Source organism: Oncorhynchus clarkii, chromosome 9, assembly GCF_045791955.1.
Source record: "Oncorhynchus clarkii lewisi isolate Uvic-CL-2024 chromosome 9, UVic_Ocla_1.0, whole genome shotgun sequence".
Taxonomy (NCBI): domain Eukaryota; kingdom Metazoa; phylum Chordata; class Actinopteri; order Salmoniformes; family Salmonidae; genus Oncorhynchus; species Oncorhynchus clarkii.
The window spans coordinates 47,148,166-47,167,969 of NC_092155.1; the positions used below are offsets into that span (position 1 = coordinate 47,148,166).

Genomic DNA, 19,804 nt, shown 5'->3' on the forward strand with positions numbered 1-19,804 from the left:
AATGTCTGCAGCACTGACCTCCGTGAACGTCCCCTTTCCCCTGGGCTCCACAAACATGGGCTTTATGTTTTCAATGCGGTCGGCATGCCCATTTGCCTGGGGAAAAAGCAGGCATAGAAGAGCATGTTATTATATTAAGTAAGACCAGAGGATTCTCATCACAGGCTCAGCATCAATAATGAAGCGGGAGGATCCCCTACACACACACAGTGCCTTCGGAAAGAGTTCAGACCCCTTTACTTTTCCCACATTTTGTGACGTTACAGCCTTATTCTAAAATTGGTCAATTGTCCCCCCCTCAATCTACTCACAATAGCCCATGACAAAGCAAAAACAGGTTTATTAACGTTAGCCAATTTATATATTTATATAAATGAAACTTCACATTTACATAAGTATTCAGATCCTTTACTCAGTACTTTGTTGAAGCATTTTGGCAGTGATTACAGCATCATGTCTTCTTGAGTATGACGTTACAAGCTTGGCACATCTGTATTAGGGGAGTTTCTCTCATTCTCCTCTTAAGAACACTCTCAAGCAGTGTCAGGGAAACATTGCTGTACAGCTATTTTCAGGTCTCTCCAGAGATGTCCGGGCTCTGGCTGGGCCACTCAAGGACATTCAGAGACTTGTCCAAAAGCCACTCCTGCGTTGTCTTGGCTGTGTGCTTAGGGTTGTTCTCGCATCTCCACAGAGGAACTCCAGAGCTCTGTCAAGAGTGACCATCGGGTTCTTGGTCACCTCCCTGACCAAGGCCCTGCTCAGCCAATTGCTCAGTTTGGCCAGGCAGACAGCTCTAGGAAGAGTCTTGGTGTTTCCAAACTTCTTCCATTTAAGAATGATGAAGGCCACTGTGTTCTTGGGGGCCTTCAATGCTGCAGAAATGTTTTGGTGCCCTTCCCCAGATCTGTGCCTTGACACAATCCTGTCTCGGAGCTCTACGGACAATTCCTTCGAACTCATGGCTTGGTTTTTGCTCTGAAATTTATTTTCAACTGTGGGACAGTACATAGACATGTGTGTGCGCCTTTCCAAATCATGTACAATCAATTGAATTTACCACAGGTGGATTCCAATCAAGTTGTAGAAACATCTCAAGGATGATAAATGGAAATAAGATGCACCCAAGCTCAATTTCAAGTGTCATAGCAAAGGGTCTGAATACTTATGTAAATAAGGTCCCCGTTTTATTTTTTATAAATTAGCAAAAAAATTGTCATTATGGGTTATTGTGTGTATATTGCTGAGGATTTTTTTTATTTCATCCATTTTAGAATAAGGCTGTAACGTAACAAAATGTGGAACAAGTGAAGGGGTCTGAATACTTTCCGAAGGCACTGGATAAGGTCTTTAATCTATGATTTATAACACCGCTTTGTCCTCAGCCGTCTAGGCAACATACACTGCTTTGGATCTGGTCCTATGCCTGCTCCAGCGTTGAATTTCTGCATTACGGTGATGTCATTGTCCAGACCTTGCATCCACGCAGTTACCAACACATGGCAACAACTGTTGCCATGTGTAGGTAACCATAGAAGTGTAGAGTCGGCATTAGCACATACTGTACACATACAAGGCTACCTCTACATCAGGCCTTGGGTCAATTCAACACAAACTCATTCACTGCAGGAAATGGATTGATATTCAAATCCTAACCTGAAAAGTACTTTCATAGAAAAAGTTATCAACGTATGGGTGGAATTTCAAAAAAGTTGCTGAATTGAGGGTGTTCAAATGGTGACAACCTTTTTTCTGATGGATCCCTAAGCTGCACTCACCCTCCAGAACTCCAGAGTCTTGTCCATCACAGGGTAAGAGGGGAAGAACACCAGCAAACCGTGAGGGACAACGCGGCCCAGATTCACTGCAGAAAGAAAAAGGAGAAATAATTTAGGAAATTTAGTAGAATGGGTTGTCTCCAGTATGTTTATCGAGCCAATGCTCTCTAGCATTAGAGCAATGGATGGAAGTCTAGTGAAACTACCTTTAACTTCCTTCATACTGGACACAGAGATACAAATGGTATCCACGAGTTCATCTGACTCAGGGGAAGTAGATAACGGGCATCATTGCTAAAATTCCGTAGTATCCCTATAATATACCCCTCCCCCGATAACAATTTGCCACTGGAGGTCATTCTCAAGGTCCTTGTATATCTCTGTAATGAGTGATTTTCAAGGTGTTTACACCAATGAAATAAAATTTAAGGATACACATTACACTAGTAAAAAAATATATATATTTGAATAGCCTTTGTTGTTGTTATTAAATCAATACATTCAATAATTTTGTTCACTTTGGATCATTGAAAAAAAAATGAAAGATCCCTCTAAATCCCCAAAACATCTCACTACAACTCTACACCTCACTACTGGGACAAGTCATTTTGATTACCCCAAGTACTTTAAACAATGCACAAATAACGTTTTGCAGTATAAAAAGGACTGGCATTATGGTTTTAACATTGATAAACATTGCAATATATACAAAAACATTTATGATGTGTAACTTAGTTTCTCTCATGGTTGCAAAGGCAAGATACACAAATGCCACCGCAAATCAAGAACGTACAGATATTAATTTGTAGGATACATTCATCTTACCAACAGTGTTCCCTAAAGATGCCATGTTTTCAGGGACAAACCTTTGAAACAAATAGTGAGTGTGTGTTAATTAAACTAGAATGATATTATCATATATACAGTGCCTTCGGAAAGTATTCAGACCCCTTGACTTTTTTCACATTTTGTTACGTTAAAGCCTTATTCTAAAGTGGATAAAATATAAAAAAATATACACAATAATCCATAATGACAAAGCGAAAAAAAACAACAGAAATAGCTTATTTACATAAGTATTCAGACCCTTTGCTAGGAGACTGGAAATTGAGCTCAGGTGCATCCTGTTTCCATTGATCATCCTTGAGATTTTTCTACAACTTGGAGTCCACCTGCAGTAAATTCAATTGATTAGACATGATTTGGAAAGGCACATACCGGTCAATAGAAGGTCCCACAGTTGAAAGTGCATGTTAGATCAAAAGCCATGCGTTCGAAGGAATTGTCTGGGGAAGGGTATCAAAATATTTCTGTAGCATTGAAGGTCCCCAAGAACACAGTGGTCTCGATCATTCTTAAATGGAAAAAGTTTGGAACCACCACGACTCTTCCCAGAGCTGGCCGTCCGGCCAAACTGAGAAATCGGTAGAACAGGCCTTGGTCAGGGAGGTGACCAAGAACCCGATGCTCACTGACAGAGCTCCAGAGTTCCTCTGTGGATATGGGAGAACCTTCCAGATGGACAAACATCTCTGCAGCACTCAATGAATCAGGCCTTATTGGTAGAGTGGCCAGATGGAAGTCACTCCTCAGTAAAAGGCACATGACAGCCCGCTTGGAGTTTGCCAAAAGGCATCTAAAGACTCTCAGACCATGAGAAACAAGATTCTCTGGTCTGATGAAATTAAGATTGAACTCTTTGGCCTGAATGCCGAGCGTTACGTCTGGAGAAAACCTGGCACCATCCCTACGGTGAAGCATTGTGGTGGCAGCATCATGCTGTGGGGATGTTTTCCAGCGGCGGGGACTGGGAGACTAGTCAGGATTGAGGCAAAGATGAGCGGAGCAAAGTACAGAGATACTTGATGAAAAGCACTCTGGAGCAGGTTAGGACCTCAGACTGGGGCGAAGGTTCACCTTCCAACAGGACAACGACCCTAAGCACACAGCCAAGACAGCGCGGAGTGGCTTCAGGAGAAGTCTCAATGTCCTTGAGTGGCCCAGCCAGAGCCCGGACTTGAACCTGATCGAACATCTCTGGAGAGACCTGAAAATAGCAGTGCAGCAATGCTCTCCATCCAACCTGACAGAGCTTGAGAGGATCTGCAGAGAAGAATGGGAGAAACTTCCCAAATACAGGTGTGCCAAGCTTGTAGCGTCATACCCAAGAAGACTTGATGCTGTAATCGCCGCCAAAAGTGCTTCAACAAAGTACTGAGTAAAGGGTCTGAATACGTATGTGAAATGTACGTTTTTATTTTTGATAAACGATCTTACATTTCTAAAAACCTGTTTTTGCTTTGTCATTGTGGGGTATTGTGTGTAGATTGATGAGTGATGATTTTTATTTATACATTTTTAGAAAAAGGATGTAATGTAACAAAATGTGGAAAAAGTCAAGGGCGTATGAATACTTTCCAAAGGCACTGTATATCCCCCCCAGAGAGGGTAGTCACAGCAGTGGAGGTGCCCACCTGCGGTCAAATGCTGAGCTGAGCTGCACGCCGTCTGGACCGCGGTCAATTATGCTGACAAAGATCTGATCATGCTGAATCACATGGGGGTTCTCCAGGCATACTGGAAAGGGACTGTGGGGGCAAGGGGTCAAGAGAAGTGAAACCCAAAAAAGGAAACCCAAGGTCAGTAGAAAAAAACACAAAAACAGAACTGTCTCTTATGTTATGGACAAGAGCATCTGCTAAATGACCAACATGTGAATGACAAGACAAGTAGGTAATAACAAAGTTGATGGCTAATATCCGGTTACAGCTTTTTTCCCGTGTGTGTGTGTGTGTGTGTGTGTGTGTGTGTGGTTGACAAATGACACACTCACATTTGCATTTCGGAGGTGAACGAGGACAGAGGGGAGAGGGTCCCGCTGGTGAGGATGATGCTGCGCACGCCCTGCCTCACCAGTTCCTGCATGCTGAACCCAGGCGAGAAGCACCAGTAACTCAGAACATTTCCTGGAATAAACCACATCCCCACTGGTTTCATAAAATCGTAAAACACCATGGTACATCATTCAACCGGGGAACTCGGTCCAAACATGAGCGCAGGATGTCCATAATAGACTCTGTCTAGCTCAGTTGCCTGTAGACAGAATTTGGATGGAGAATGGCCAAGCAACACTGCCTCTAGCTAGATCTACAGTGACCGGTTGATTCAGATTTTCTTCAAGGAGGAGAGCAGTGGACTTCTGTTCTTTAATGTACAGGGATCTCAATGTCAACCTGTAGTACAAGGGCCTTTATTCTCAAATCGCCTCAGAGTAGGAGTGCTGATCACCGAGACGCTTGGTACATAAAGCCCCAGGTCCCCCGTCAATATAATCTTATTCATTATGATCGAAAAGGCCAAACTGATCCTAAAATCAGCACTCCTACACTGACACGCTTTGTGAATACAGACTGAGATATCAGTGTTCAAAATACATACATGAAACATCTTGTTTCCATTAGATACAGTGCCTCCTAGGGTTGGGCGATGTCTGGCATGACACATTGTCTCATCAACCTGTCCAGACATCACTGATATGCGATTGTATCATCTATTTATTTTTTTGCCTGGGGCGCGTCGTTGCGTTGCCTAGCAATGCAGGAAACGATCTGTAATGCAGCCTGTGTCATGCACAAACCATCGATGAAAGTCTAATCATTAGACTACAATGTGGAAATCATCTTACCAATATTGTATTTTCTTGTGTGCAAATGAATAAATATAAACCAATCATATTGTGATATGTGGTACTGATAACTTTGAATGGTGATTTGGAACCCGCCCCATCTACATACATTGTAGGCCTATTCTTGCATTATGTTAATAGTAGGCTAAGTCTACACACACACACACACACACACACACACACACACACACACACATAGAAAAAGGCAGTGGCAAATGGGAATAGGAAGGTGAATTGGCGTGTCACCCGGCTGGGAGGTCAGAATTGTGCACTGCCCAACTCCAGCGGTGCCAGTCATGTACAAATAGGTTAAAATATCTTCTGTAAAAAAAATCAAATATATAAAAACTATCGTCTGTTACATCACAATGTAGTTACCATCGACGGTGTGTCTCAAAGGGTTGGGCGATGTTATGATACAATATCGCCCAATGCCAGTGCTTTCAAAAAGTATTCATACCCGTTGACTTATTCCACATTTTGTTCTATTATTACAGCCTGCTTTCAAAATTGATTACATTCTCACCCATCTACACACAATACCCCATAATGAAAAAGGGAAAACATGTTTTTAGAAATGTTAGAAACATTTATTTTAAATGAAATACTTTGTAGAAGCACCTTTGGCGGCGATTACAGCTTTGAGTCATCTTGTATGTGTACGTCTGTATCAGCTTTGCACAACTGGATTGGGGGACTTTCTCCCAATCTTCCTTGCAGATTTTCTCAAGCTCGGTTAAATTAGATGGGTAGTGGTGGTGAACAGCAATCTTCAAGTCTTCCCACAGATTTTCAATAGGACTCAAGTCTGGGCTTTGGCTGGGCCACTCAAGGACATTCACATTCTTGTTCTGAATCTTCGCTCCAGTCGAAGGTTGTTTGCACTCTGAAGCAGGTTCTCGTCAAGGATTTGCCTGTATTTGATTACATGCATTGTTCCCTCTATCCTTATCAGTCTCCCAGTCCCTGCCTCTAAAAAGCATCCCCATAGCATGATACTGCCACCACCATGCTTCACGGTTAGGATGGTATTAGATGGGTGTTGAGCTGTGCCTGGTTTTCTCCAGACAAAGTGCTTTGTATTCTGGCCAAAGTGTAACATTTCTCTAAATCAGAGACTGTTGTCCTTTTGGCAGGTTCTCCCATCTCAGCCAAATAACTTTTGTAGTTCGTCATTGGGTTCTTGGTCACCTCCCTGACCAAGGTCCTTCTTGCCCGGTTGGTCAGTTTGGTTGGACGGCCAGCTCTAGGCAGAGTCTGGGTAGATCCATATTTTTTTCCATTCCCCAATGGAACTGTACGCTTGGAAACTTTCAACATTATAAATGATTTATTCCCTTCCCCAGATATATGACTCAGAACAATTCTCTCTCGGAGACCTATGAACAGTTCCTTGGTATGGTATAGTTTTTGCTCTGACACACACTGTCAACTGTGGGACCTTATAAAGACATGTGTGTTTCTTTCAAAATCATGTCCAAATAATTGAATTTGCCACAGGTGGATTCCCAAGTTGTAGTGACATCAAGGATGATCAAAGGAAATTGGATGCACCTGAGCTCAATTTGCAAAGAGGTGTGAATACCTATGTAAAATGTAGTACTTCTCCATTTCATTTTTAATAAATTAGCTACATAACATGTTGTTTTCACCGCGTCATTATGTTTTTTATACTTTATCCATTTCGAATTCAGGCTGTAACAACAAAATGTGGAATAAGTCAAGGGGTATGAATACTTTCTGAATGCACTGTAAATCATGATTGGAGGCTACCAATCAAAAGTTACAATGGAGTCCTCAAGAGGCCACCTCACATTGATGCATCTCTAATTCACCACTACGTAGTGCTATATACTGTAGTCCTACAGAGTATTAACCCATTTGTCTAGGCAACTTGAGATCAGTGTTCATAGTGTTACTGTTAGAGCAGTTTATGAAAAAGCCTGTTTATTATTTTGAAAAATAAAAAAGGATATGTATATAAAAATACGTACCTTTAGGTTTGAAGAATATTTTGTTATAATGAAGGAAATATCTACCTGTGGTGGTCGGTACCGTTTAAGATGAGGGAGGACAATTTAAAAAAAAAAAATGTTTATGAGCATGACCTTATTTCTAGTACAGCATATCATTCATACTCCATTCACCCAGCTCAATGTAACATCAATATGTTTGGGCTACTACATGAGACTCAAATATTCCCTATAGCCATCATGAGGTTGCTACAACCTAGCCTATGAATGAAAGTTTACAATGTAGGTGCACAGGTTGAGAGAAACATTTTAGTAATCAAGGTGACAGACAGCGACACATTATATTGCCTTGCTGATCTAAGTTGATCTAAGTAATCATTAGTCTAACCATTGGAGTTTCATTTGGACAAATTTTGGTATGTTTATGGCCGTTTCGTTCGGTTTTCTTCCGTTTAAGAAATGTTTTTCTACAGAATTGGCGAAATGAATACACCCCTGATCACATGCAAACACAGTTCACTTTCATTGCAGCCACATACAAACAGCATGATCACTTTGCTCATTGCAATTCCTTCTCACATCTATGCGCTATCCTCCTCTCTCACATTTTCCCTTCGTTTGTGGACTTCAGTGCACAACACATTAGTGGTCTGTGACCAGGCAACAAAAAAAAAGGTTCCAAGTCGAACCTTCATATCATAACTGCTACAAAGCCTACATCGTTGTCAACATGTTAGCTAGCTAACGTCATAGTTAGCATAGCTAATAGAACTGACGCATTAGTAAACCCACTACAATCATGCAGTAGAGTGTACAGTCGGCAAACAGTTTAGCATTTACACCGGCGGGCCTGTGGCAATAAATTAAGAAAACCAAAAGCTCAGCTTGACTTAGAAGAGTTTCAGTTTTGGATAGCCATAGCCAGGTAGCGAACATAAGCATCTCTCTCTGAGCCGGGTGTTTGTGCAGACTAAACTAGCTAGCTGCATTCGCCAAGTAAGCGAAAGTGAAAAATGAAATCTCTCTTCTCCATTTTTGAAGAAATGTATTTGTTCAACAAAGACGGACACAGACTGTTACCTTGTTTTTTGGAGGAAGATGAAGACCACACATCAGTATTTTGTTTTTTCTTATGATGGCTGGTGTCTTTATGGATATGGACCTGCGACAGAGGATGTGTGTAAAATAGTATTAAAACCATGGTTCAAATGTACAATTCTGATTGGCATTTGTATTTCCAGATACAGATGAAATAGTGACTACAGTGACTATTACACACCTTAAATTTAGTGGTGCTGGATTGCATGTTGAGCGTCATGTTTGCACCTTTGTTGCCCTCTTGTGTATCAACGCAGAACACCAGCTAGTGAGATAAAAGAAGAGAAAAAACATGATACAGTATTCACATTGGACATACATTGATAGACTTAAAACAAGGACATTGTTCCTGTTCCAATGCTTTGTATTTTGCTTTATTTCAACCACATCTCCCTTCTCTAATCCCTCTATATCATCCCCCTCTTCTTTCTTTCCCTGATCCCGTTTCTTTACTTCCCTCTGTCCCATCTGTAGGACAGGAAACCCTCTGAAAATCATTAGGTCTGAGAAGTGCTCAACATCTTAGTGTAAAACATTTATTAAAAATAAATACATGAAAGAAAAAAAACAACGCTTTAAAAGTGCACCAAACCTGAATTATGTCCGCCAATTTCTGTAATCCAGTTGTGTTCATGAATATGCCTGGTTCTGTTAAAATAAATAAACACTTATAGTATCACCTCCATCACTAACGATGTTCAGACACTCCGCATTCAAATGACAATGTAAGGTACAGTACTAGAAAAGGCAGTGAAAAGTGAAAGCAAATAATGGAAGGCTTAACTTAAATCCTAAAACTACAATGACTCAGGACTTCAGACAAGTGGACATACAATAGCTCAATAATAACGTTTTAGAATGTATTGAATTAGCTTTCAAAATGTTATTTTAGATTTGAACTTGATATCACATCAGAATGGCTGAATAAAGGGAAAGCCATATGAACAGAGACTCACTTCCAGCCAGATATCCAGTGATCTGCTCCAGGGCTTCAAAGATGGGCGTCCTTGTGTCAAATGTGAGGTGAGCCTTCTGGAACAACTCGTAGATGAAGCTGAGAGGGATGGTTTAAAGTGTACAGAATGTGGATGAGCGCTTTCTACGATTCATACCCCTTGACTTATTCAACATTTTGTTGTGTTACAGCCTGAATTCTAAACATATTAAATAAATAAAAATCCTCACCAATCTACACCCAATAACCCATCATGACAAAGTGAAAACATGCTTTTTGAAATGTTTGCAAATTTATTGAAAAAGAGAAATATCTAATTTACATAAGTATTCACACCCCTGAGTCAATACATGATAGAATCCCCTTTGGCAGAGATTTCAGCTGTGAGTCTTTCTGGGTAAGTCTCTAAGAGCTTTGCACAACTGGATTGTACAACATTTGCACATTCATCAAGCTCTGCCAAGTTGGTTGTTGACAATTACTAGACACCCATTTTCACAACTGTAACTAGGCCACTCAGGAACATTCAATGTCATCTTGGTAAGCAACTCCAGTGTATATTTGGCTTTGTGTTTTAGGTTTTTGTCCTGCTGAAAGCTGATTTTGTCTCCCAGAGTCTATTGGAAAGCACACTGAACCAGGTTTTCCTCTAGGATTTTGCCTGAGCTTAGTATTCAAGACATAACGTTCATTTCTTTGCCACATTTTTTGAAGTTTTACTTTAGTGCCTTATTGCAAACTGGATGCATGTTTTAGAATATTCTGTTCATATTCTGTAGTTATTTTCACTCTGTTATTTAGATAGCTTGTGGAGTAACTACAATGTTGATCCATCCTCAGTTTTCTATCACAGCCATTAAACTCTAATTGTTTTAAAGTCACCATTGGCTCATGGTGAAATCACTAGGTAGTTTCCTTCATTCCGGCAAATGAGTTATGAAGGACGCCTCTATCTTTGTAGTGACGGTGTATTGATACACCATCCAGTGTGGTTAATAACCTCGCCATGCTCAAAGGGTTATTCAATGTCTGCCCCCCCCCCCCACCAATAGGTGCCCTTCTTTGCAAGGCATTTGTGGTTGAATCTGTGTTTGACATTCACTGCTCGACTGAGGGAATTCACAGATAATTGTTCAGTGCATTCGGAAAGTTTTCCACATTGTTACATTACAGCCTTATTCTAAAAAGGTGTGTGCCTTTCCAAATCATGTCCAATCAATTTAATTTACCACAGGTGAACTGCAATCAAGTTGTAAAAACATCTCAAGGATGATCAATGAAAACAAGAAGCAATTTCGAGTCTCATAGCAAAGGGTCTGAATACATATGTAAATAAGGCATTTGTTTTTTAATGTTAATATATTTGCAAAAATGTATATTTATTTAATCCATTATAGAATAAGCCTGTAATGTAACAAAATGTGAAAAAAAAGTCAATGGGTCTGAATACTTTCCAAAGGCACTGTATATACAGTGCCAGTCAAAAGTTGACACACCTACTCATGCAAGGGTTTTCGTTCTTTTTTAAAACTATTTTCTACATTGTAGAATAATATTGAAGACATTAAAACAATGAAATAACACATATGGAATCATGTAGTAACCAAAAGTGTTAAATCAAAATATATTCTATATTTGAGATTCTTCAATGTAGCCACCCTTTGCCTTGATGACAGCTTTGCACAGTCTTGGCAGTGTTTGAATAGTTATTAAGTTATTTCTGTTTTTTTTATTTTTAATATATTCGCAATCATTTCTAAAAACTTGTTTTCGTTTTGCCATTATGGGGTAGTGTGTGTAGATGGATTAAATAAAAACATTCTCTCATCAGTTTTAGAATAAGACTAACGTATCAAAATGTAGAAAAAGTCAAGGGGTTGGAATACTTTCCCAATGCACTGTATTTAGGCTTGCTACAGAAAAAGAAGAAAGAAAAGGGTTGAATACTTATTGACTCAAGACATTTCACCTTTTCATTTTTAACATAATTCCACTTTGATATTATGGGGTGTAGGCCAGTTACATAATCTCTCAATTTAATCAATTTTAAATAAAACTAAATATGGAAAAAGTGAAGGGGTGTGAATATTTTCTGAAGGCACTGTAAATGCAAGCATGATGCTTTGAAGGGCATTACAAAAAAAATACACTAATGTGCATGAAGTGTAAAATGTGCTTTACCCTTCATTATCTTTGGAGATGACAGCAGTAACCAAATGCATAGCCTGTCAAGTGCTTTTGTAATGGTGCTATGAGGTGAGTTCCAAAATAAATGCACCGACTTTATCCTTAATTCTCTTTTGGGCGGTGAGGACAGCCATAATCAAAAACATCTCAATATTAATATCACGTATACCCTCTGCAAAACCCAGAAGCACACACCTTCCAGGTTTGGTGATCCCCTTGTCCGGCACGTCGTAAGAGTCAATGGCCGCCTCCAGATCCAGAAGTATCTCTGCAAAAAACATTTATGTAAGAAGGGAGTTGTGCAGTGCAATCTCTACGATATTATACATTTAAACCATTAGACACATTCATTGGTGAAATCCCATTCTTCTTAAAGCAGCAATCAGCAGTAGAAACAATAACAAAGCAGTCTCCCTTGCCCTGGTTTGGTAAAAAGCTGAGGGATGGGACTGGAGAAATGTAACCACTCTCAAATGCATAGGGCTAGAGATGCAAGAACTGACCATCCATATCAAAATGATAGTTTTAACCATGTGTTGAAGCTATATAGGGGGCGACAGGTAGCCTAGTGGTTAGAGAGTTGGGCCAGTAAACGAAAGGTTGCTGGATCGCATCCCCGTGCCGACAAGGTAAAAATCTGTCATTCTGCCCCCTGAACAAAGGCATGATTCCCTGGTAGGCCGTCATTGTAAATAATAATTTATTCTTAACTGACTTGCCTAGATAAATAAAGGTTAAAGTTAAAAAATATATATAGTTTTTGTTTAAAATGTTCTTTGTTTACAACCATTGGCATAAAACAAGCTTATATTTTGGGTTCTGATGGGGTACGACTAAGCTCATAAGAAATGTATAAGTTAAATTCTTCATGAATCATTGGGTACATATAATTCATTTATAAGTTCAAAAATGGAAGTAGCAACTGCTGAATGCTCCTTTTAAGAGAGGAGTGTATGATGGTTGCATGACAAACAGGATAAAATAACTTACGTTTTATTTTAGCAATGGTGGTTATGTCCAATTTCAAACCTGGAATGAAAGAATTATTAAAGGTGGCACTTTCAAATAAAAAAAACTGTCTCCGTTTCAAATTGAACAATGTAGTAAAATTATTGTCATAATACAATTCACACGTTACTCAATCAATGGAACTAGGAGGACATTACTTCATTGATCTCTGCATATGAATATAGGGGGGGGCGGGAGAAATCATGAATGCTTGTCCTTACAATGAGTTTGCAAATTGTGTGGAGAATAATTATTCTGACCCCCATTTATGGATTCCATATTGAAGTCCTCTGAGACATCTCCTCGCCCGGCCTCTTTGGCCTGCTCCGCTAGCAGCTTGTCCACAGCATCGATAGCTGATGCCAGGTCGTAGGGCGTGAGGTCAAAGGATGTGGACTCCTCACACATCTTTTCCTGTGGGCATTTTAAGTGGTCAGAGCAGTCAGAGGAAAATTTTTACAGTGGTTCATGTTCATAAGGGTAAACACCAGAAACAGTTTCCTTTGTTTTGCAAATGAAAAGGAGTACTTTGTTTTCAAAACATCCAGGTAGTCCATCCCTGTTTGTTAGTTTTCTTCCGTTTAGTGCCTAATGGATATTTTCCTGTTCATGAGTTTTGCACAAAGTGCTAAATACCTGAAAAATGGTCTCGTAATACCTGGTAATTGTTGAACCGTAATCCGCTATGCTTAAACCTTTCTAATGGAGGAATATATTAGGATGTTGGTGAATAATTTCTGCAGATCCTCTCAAGCGCTGTCAGGTTGGACGAGGAGCATCGTTTTACAGCTATTTTCAGGTCTCTCCAGAGATTTTAGATCGGGTTCAAGTCCGGGCTCTGGCTGGGCCACTCAAGGATAGCTCTAGGAAGAGTCTTGGTGGTTCCAAACTTCTTCCATTTAAGAATGATGAAGGCCACTGTGTTCTTGGGGGCCTTCAATGCTGCAGACATGTTTTTATACACAATCCTGTCTCAGAGCTCTACAGACAATTATTTTGACCTCATGGCTTGGTTATTGCTCGGACATGCACTGTCAACTTGAATTTACCATAGGAAGACTCCAATCAAGTTGTACAAACATCTCAATGATGATCAATGAAAGTCTCATAGCAAAAGGGTCTGAATACTTATGTAAAAAAAATATTATTTTTTAAAAATAAATTGGCAACAATTTCTTAAAAAAACTGTTTTCGCTTAATCATTATGGGTTTGTGTGTGTTGATTGATGAGGAAAATGTTTTATTTAATCCATTTTAGAATAAGGCTGTAACGTAACAAAATGTGGAAAAAGTGAAGGGGTTCTGAATACTTTCCAAATGCACTGTATAGTACTGCAGTAGGCAATCAGAGTTGGGAGACTGTAGAGACAACAGCCAGCCACTTGGCAGCCTTCCAGATTGTTCTCAAAGTTGTAATAACTCCAAACTCCTGGACGGGGCGGGGGGTTGGAGGAAGACACAGAGAGACAGGAGGCTGCCACTGAAAGCAAACCAGTTTTGCCTGAAATTAAAATGGAGACATAATAAATAAATCAACGTGGCTGGTTCTCGTTTTTTCTTCCAACCTATAAAAATGGATTGAAGTTGGGGCTTGGGGGGGGACTAGGGGTGGCAGTGTCGACACACTATGGATGCAGATCTCGATTATTTGGCTTAGTCATGCTCGTGCTCTGCAGTTTCTGTTTGTTTGGCAGTCATTTTATGGCTGCTCTTTAGTTTCACAAAAGCAGACAACAGCTACTGCTGCCTTACTGAAATAAATATAGCTCAACTCTCTATCCACACAGTGAAAAACAATAGTTGTAAAGGAAAGCCAACAGTGTGACGAGGGCTATAATGATGATAATGGACATTTTTCTCACAGGGGGAGAAGCCAATCAGGGCCACGTTCTGTAGGCAAACATTGTGGATAGAAATGTACTATTTATAACAAATATGCCTCTCTGACTCTATTCATGACCATGTTCCACAATGTTATAGTGCTGTGCGACGTTTGTTCTTGGTAGCCATGAGGAGTTGGTTTTGGAGCATATGACTGCCGGGTTATCATTGCAAAGTCAGAGGCTCCTATTAGTGCTGGGAGGCTGGGCAACAACAGCCTTGCGTGACTTGCACATCGCCTCCCCATGTTCTATTCCGTACCCCACTCCGTTTTGTTTGTGGTCTAAAAAGGCAGGCAGGGAGGCTGTACACTGACTGCAGTGCGGTGTGTGTGATCAGGCAGTGGCCAGATTGCATAACACCCAGAGGAGAGCAGGTTGTTCTCAGGCTCTCTCACGGAAGGCTGCCACACTGGCTCTGGCTGGAGGCGGTTTAATAGGACACACCAGGATAGTGTTGTTCAGTAGGAAGAAAAGGTTGTAAAAAGGCAAGGTACTACCTGAATTTGTCCAGTAATACTTTTTTGATTTTCATGTTTTACAGTGTGCTTTAGTAAACACAACCCTGAAGGTAGAGGATAGAAAATAACTGGGATAAAACAGAGAAGTATTAAAATACCCTCAAATAAAAAAAGGTGACATTCTGTACAGTTGACTCACGAAGCATTTGATCTCAAATCCAATATGCTGAAGTAAAGAGACAAATTAAAATATTTAGCTTTACTTTCCAAATAAATACATAGGGGAGTGTATATTGATGAAATGTGTTGGTGGTATTTTTTGCAACTTGCAGTTTTACATATATTTTTTGCAGAACGGTGTGCACAAGTTGCAATGTGCATCAACATCCTCTTATAAAAAAATGTATCTTCCTATTGTGCCCTGATGAAGGCATTTAGCCAAAAAAAAGTGCTTTGGATAATCGACTACCTTAAAATTGTATTAACATTTTCCTTTAAGAGAGGCAGAATGCTTTATATCTTCATGTAACTTAGATGTTTCAAAATGGTGTTGGGTGAAGAAGGGGATCATCAATTATCAATGACCTCCAATGCTCATGAATAAACCAAGGAGACCTGCAGTCCAACTTACCACGTTATGCGCTTCGTCGAAAATGACCACTGCCCCTTTCAACTCGATGTTGTGCGCCCTGCGACTCTGTCAAGCAATGAGGAAGAAATGTAAAATGAATTGTGAAAAGAGCACAATTTTGTGAAAATCTACTTTACAAGATTTTAAAAGCCAATATGTAGTCTGTATGCATCCATGTCATGACTAAAACATGCTAATATAGCAGTCTAAAATAAGCCTGACAGGGGTTTAATGGCTAGCACATGAGAAACCTGTGCTGTAAGTAAGATTGACCAAGTACCTAAAAGCAGCACTTACAGACCCTTTCAAGGCAGGCATGACACAGCAGTTTCTAACAAAGCCTACATTTGTACTACTATTAAGCAACTAACTGAAACCTAAAATATTGCATTATAACTTTGCAGAGAGAGAAAAGAGACCACACATTTCTTTAGTGTGATTCAACAATAATACATCATAACGAGCAGTTACATTTGATTCAACAAAGCCAGTCAACTGACAGGTCAACAAATCTTACTTGGTAGCATTGGATATACTGTATGATCCTCTGTGAATTCTTGTTTGATTAAGTAAATGACTTGCTAGTACTATAAAGCTAAAGAACGGTCAAGACCATTTTCAGGGAGAAATTATTGTGCCTCCTCATACATCAGGGTCATATTCACTTGGCACCAAACAGAAGACAACAGACTTGGAAAGAGAGGGACTACCTTAACTTATCCAATACGAAACCTTTGTTTTTGTGCAAAACAATTTGCTACAGTGTGCACTAATAAATACGACCCATATGGCCTCGCATTCTCAGAATCACAGAGGAACACTTGGCTCACCTTTGGGTCCAGGAGATAGTTGTAAGGCATGAATATGATTTCTGCCTGCTGTTTCAAGGAGCGTGAGAGGTAGTATGGGCAGACCCTATGGAAACAAGGCAACTGTGAGACAAAGAAAAAGGGATGCTCCAGTAAACCAATACATTTCCAAAATAGGGATATTAAAAAGTCCTCTCCAGAAATAAGTCAATGATTGCATGAAGAAAGAGTATGGCAGAGAGAAAAAAACAGATGAGTTCAGTGTGATTTGGAATGAAGATGATAGGCACAGGTTAAAGACTGAATTCAATGAATCTTCATTAATAAGTATGAAAAGAATTGACCTTGTAAAAACACAAGTCTCAAACTAAACCTCCCTGGCAAAACTGTAGTTGAGTGAATAATTACAAATCCCATATAGCTACATCCAAAAGTTTGCCTCTAGTCCTTACACCCCCTGCCTATCTGAATTGCAAGACAAATTAATTACAAAACATAATGCCTCAAAATACATCCTCCTGTTTCCCAGGTTTCTATTAGTTGCCAGTGGGGGTGGCACATCAGAGGGAATCCAGTAGGCTGCCATACTCTAACTGATGGCTCCAGCTATAACTGAAAGCCTTCATATCTGGCAACCGGCATGCCCTGAAACAGCCTTCGCAGCTTAAATGCTCCAGAGACATTAATATTCCAATATGCCCTCCACAAACAAGACTAATGATACCGGTTTGTAGCCAAGCTGGTGAGGCTAGGGGTTTGGAAGAAGGGGTGGAATAGTACAAGAAGAGGTGGAATGGGAGACTTCATACCTTTGCTTGTTGCCAGCTTTCACCAGATCTTCAACATCCAAAATGGAGTTCACCAGGTCTTTATCCATGCTCTTCTCTGGAGATGGGAGAAAATCAAAGATCCGATTTCACAATTAATTGCAGGGATTTTAATTAATGAAACTATTGGTAAATGACCATTACTATGTTGGGGGAGGGGGGGGGGGGGGGTGAGACAGCTGTACACAACAGCTTATGAACTTCTGTTTTTACTAGATTTTGTCGATGCCCTCAATCATAGAGGATAATAAAAGTCAGTGCTTAAAAACAGTACCAGGCATAAAGATACACATATTACTAGTTTAATATATTATAGTAGTGTTCTATTTAATTATGTGGTATGAGCCATCCTCTCTCAATCTCTTTACACACATACCTTCAACATTGTTGTAGAAGACGCAAGACCTGGTGGATATCTTTTGCCTACACATGTGAACCTGGGAAGAGGATACCATGTCAGTCAGATTCAGGATATATCAACTGAGGCTCTGAAATCCCAAAATAATGTCTAACATGTATATTTATGGATAAAAATAAGTTGTAAAGGACAGAATGTGTTATTTATACCATAAATATTGAAAACTGTAAATCATGTATTGTAGAAGCAAAACATATGGATTTGGTAAAGTGATTAGAACAGGGTATAGACTGATTTGGTAAAGACAGAACACAAGCTAATTTGATGCCTCACACATTCTGGACTTGACATCTACTAATTGCACATTGACAGAAGCTCACTGCACCTCTACTGTCCACCCAAATATGGTTGATTCATCACAAGCTGTGTTGACCTCTCCAACTTTATTCCTATCCTTTCTGTACCTTAAGGTGGTTGCTCTCCTGACGCATCACCTCCGGGTTAATACAAAGCTGCTCCCTGGATCCTAACACGCACACTTTGGGCCTGAAAGTCAGAAAACAACACCATTTTAACACTGACGATAATTGCAACGTACACAAGGGTGTGAGTCTTCTAGGATTAACAAGAAGGCCCTTACCTGTAGGAAGTGTTCTTTAACTCATTAATGACCTGGGTCAGCTGAGAATGTGTCCTGGATGCATAAATGATCTTTGGAATATCAGTATAATAAGCTACAAGGGACAAAGACATCATAAAAGGGATTAAAAAAGGTATTAACATACAGGTGTAAATATAAAAGCATGGTGATCTACTAAAGAAAACGAAATGTAGTATGTATAAACCGTGTTAAGAGAAACGATATAATCTGATCAATACTGATACAAACTATGTGAACTGGATTGCATATTTTGCTGAATTAGCCTAGTTTTGCAATCAGCAACATCGGGATGGCAGTTATATGATAGATTAGCCGTTTTTCATGCAGAACAGATGCTATGTGTGTGGTGCCCATACTTGTTGTGTCTCCATCTGTTGCAGCGGTCCCCCACGATGCCAATGGTGTGTTGGGGAAAAGCTCTGCTCCTCCCATTTTTTCTGCTATCTTCCTGGCAGAAATGGTGTCTTTGAAGTAGTCCTTCCAGGCAAGGGTGGCACACAGAAGGCATAGGGTTTTGCCCGTGCCTGTCGGACTCTCCAGAACCCCATTTACCTTCTGAAATACACTTATTAAAATGTGTTTCAACCAAAAAGTTTTAATAGCGTTCCCCTTGCACTGCTGAGAATCTGTGGGTTTGTGTAGCGGCCACTGTCCATACATGGGGATTAAGAGTTTACATTTCCACTGTCGCTAGGTTGTTTACATTAGACTTTTTAAAAGTATTAATTTGTATTAATTCCTGCATTTATTATTTCAGGTTGATAGCTAGCTAATTTATTTATCTGAACATGTTGACCCACCTCAATCTGACCCGACGGCCAATGACATTTCACAAAAAATGCACTTCCTGGATAGCTTGCTAACTTTAATAGCAAGATGGGCATGTTTGAGGGTCCATAAAGCACACTTACGTTTTGTAGACACTCAATCACCTTGCTCATATAATCCTTCTGACATTCGTATGGGGTGAAAGGGAAATCCACATTTATCCCTTTCAAAGTCAGGGGAGGCATCGTTTTTCAGCAGGCTCGCGCAGCTTGCTAGCTGGCTACATTAGCAGATTAGTAAACTAGCTCTTTAGCTAAAGCAACCTAACAAGTACCGGCTGTCAAGCCACATACAGAACTGGTCAGCACCTGAAACATAACTAAAGCTGTATGGAAGATGTATCTCCCCGAATTCAAATCACCGGAATTAAAGACAGTCAGTGCGGTTCAACTTTCATGCTTGGCGCGAACTCACTGCTTTCACACATGCGCAAAGGCATGGCTCTTTGCTGCCTCTTGATAGGCTCATCTACTAACTCGATGGACATTAGATTATTATGTGCTCTGACTGTTGATGTGTTTGCTTGAATTGAATTTGTATAGTGGCAAATGCTTATAGTCTTTATTCACAACATAATGTCTGTGATATTGTCCCGACAGTGTCATTGATATGAAATCAAAGACATTTTGAGCACACACACACACGTGCAGACTAAACAACCACAC

General features: G+C 40.1%; 1 protein-coding gene across 3 annotated transcripts in view; it reads right to left on the reverse strand.

Moving 5' to 3' along the window:
• LOC139416426 (regulator of telomere elongation helicase 1) overlaps positions 1-19,568 on the reverse strand; it is a 51,608-nt gene extending 32,040 nt beyond the window's left edge. For 2 of the 3 annotated variants that reach the window (XR_011635095.1, XM_071165027.1), the window contains exons 1-20: positions 19,223-19,566; positions 18,668-18,866; positions 18,291-18,384; positions 18,115-18,196; positions 17,669-17,729; positions 17,275-17,350; positions 16,487-16,571; positions 15,657-15,722; positions 12,945-13,098; positions 12,667-12,705; positions 11,872-11,944; positions 9,491-9,588; positions 9,127-9,182; positions 8,716-8,799; positions 8,517-8,598; positions 4,612-4,744; positions 4,253-4,366; positions 2,604-2,644; positions 1,779-1,864; positions 19-96 (exon numbers count right to left, since the gene is read on the reverse strand). Coding sequence is in view for 2 of the 3 variants with exons in the window: in XM_071165027.1 (XP_071021128.1) it covers positions 19-96; positions 1,779-1,864; positions 2,604-2,644; positions 4,253-4,366; positions 4,612-4,744; positions 8,517-8,598; positions 8,716-8,799; positions 9,127-9,182; positions 9,491-9,588; positions 11,872-11,944; positions 12,667-12,705; positions 12,945-13,098; positions 15,657-15,722; positions 16,487-16,571; positions 17,275-17,350; positions 17,669-17,729; positions 18,115-18,196; positions 18,291-18,384; positions 18,668-18,866; positions 19,223-19,324 (1,803 nt within the window). In the remaining variant the exon portion in view is untranslated. Of the gene's footprint in view, positions 1-18; positions 97-1,778; positions 1,865-2,603; positions 2,645-4,252; positions 4,367-4,611; positions 4,745-8,516; positions 8,599-8,715; positions 8,800-9,126; positions 9,183-9,490; positions 9,589-11,871; positions 11,945-12,666; positions 12,706-12,944; positions 13,099-15,656; positions 15,723-16,486; positions 16,572-17,274; positions 17,351-17,668; positions 17,730-18,114; positions 18,197-18,290; positions 18,385-18,667; positions 18,867-19,222 lie in introns of all 3 variants that reach the window. The other variant, XM_071165028.1, reaches the window with a different exon arrangement.
• Positions 19,569-19,804: the final 236 nt, after the last annotated feature.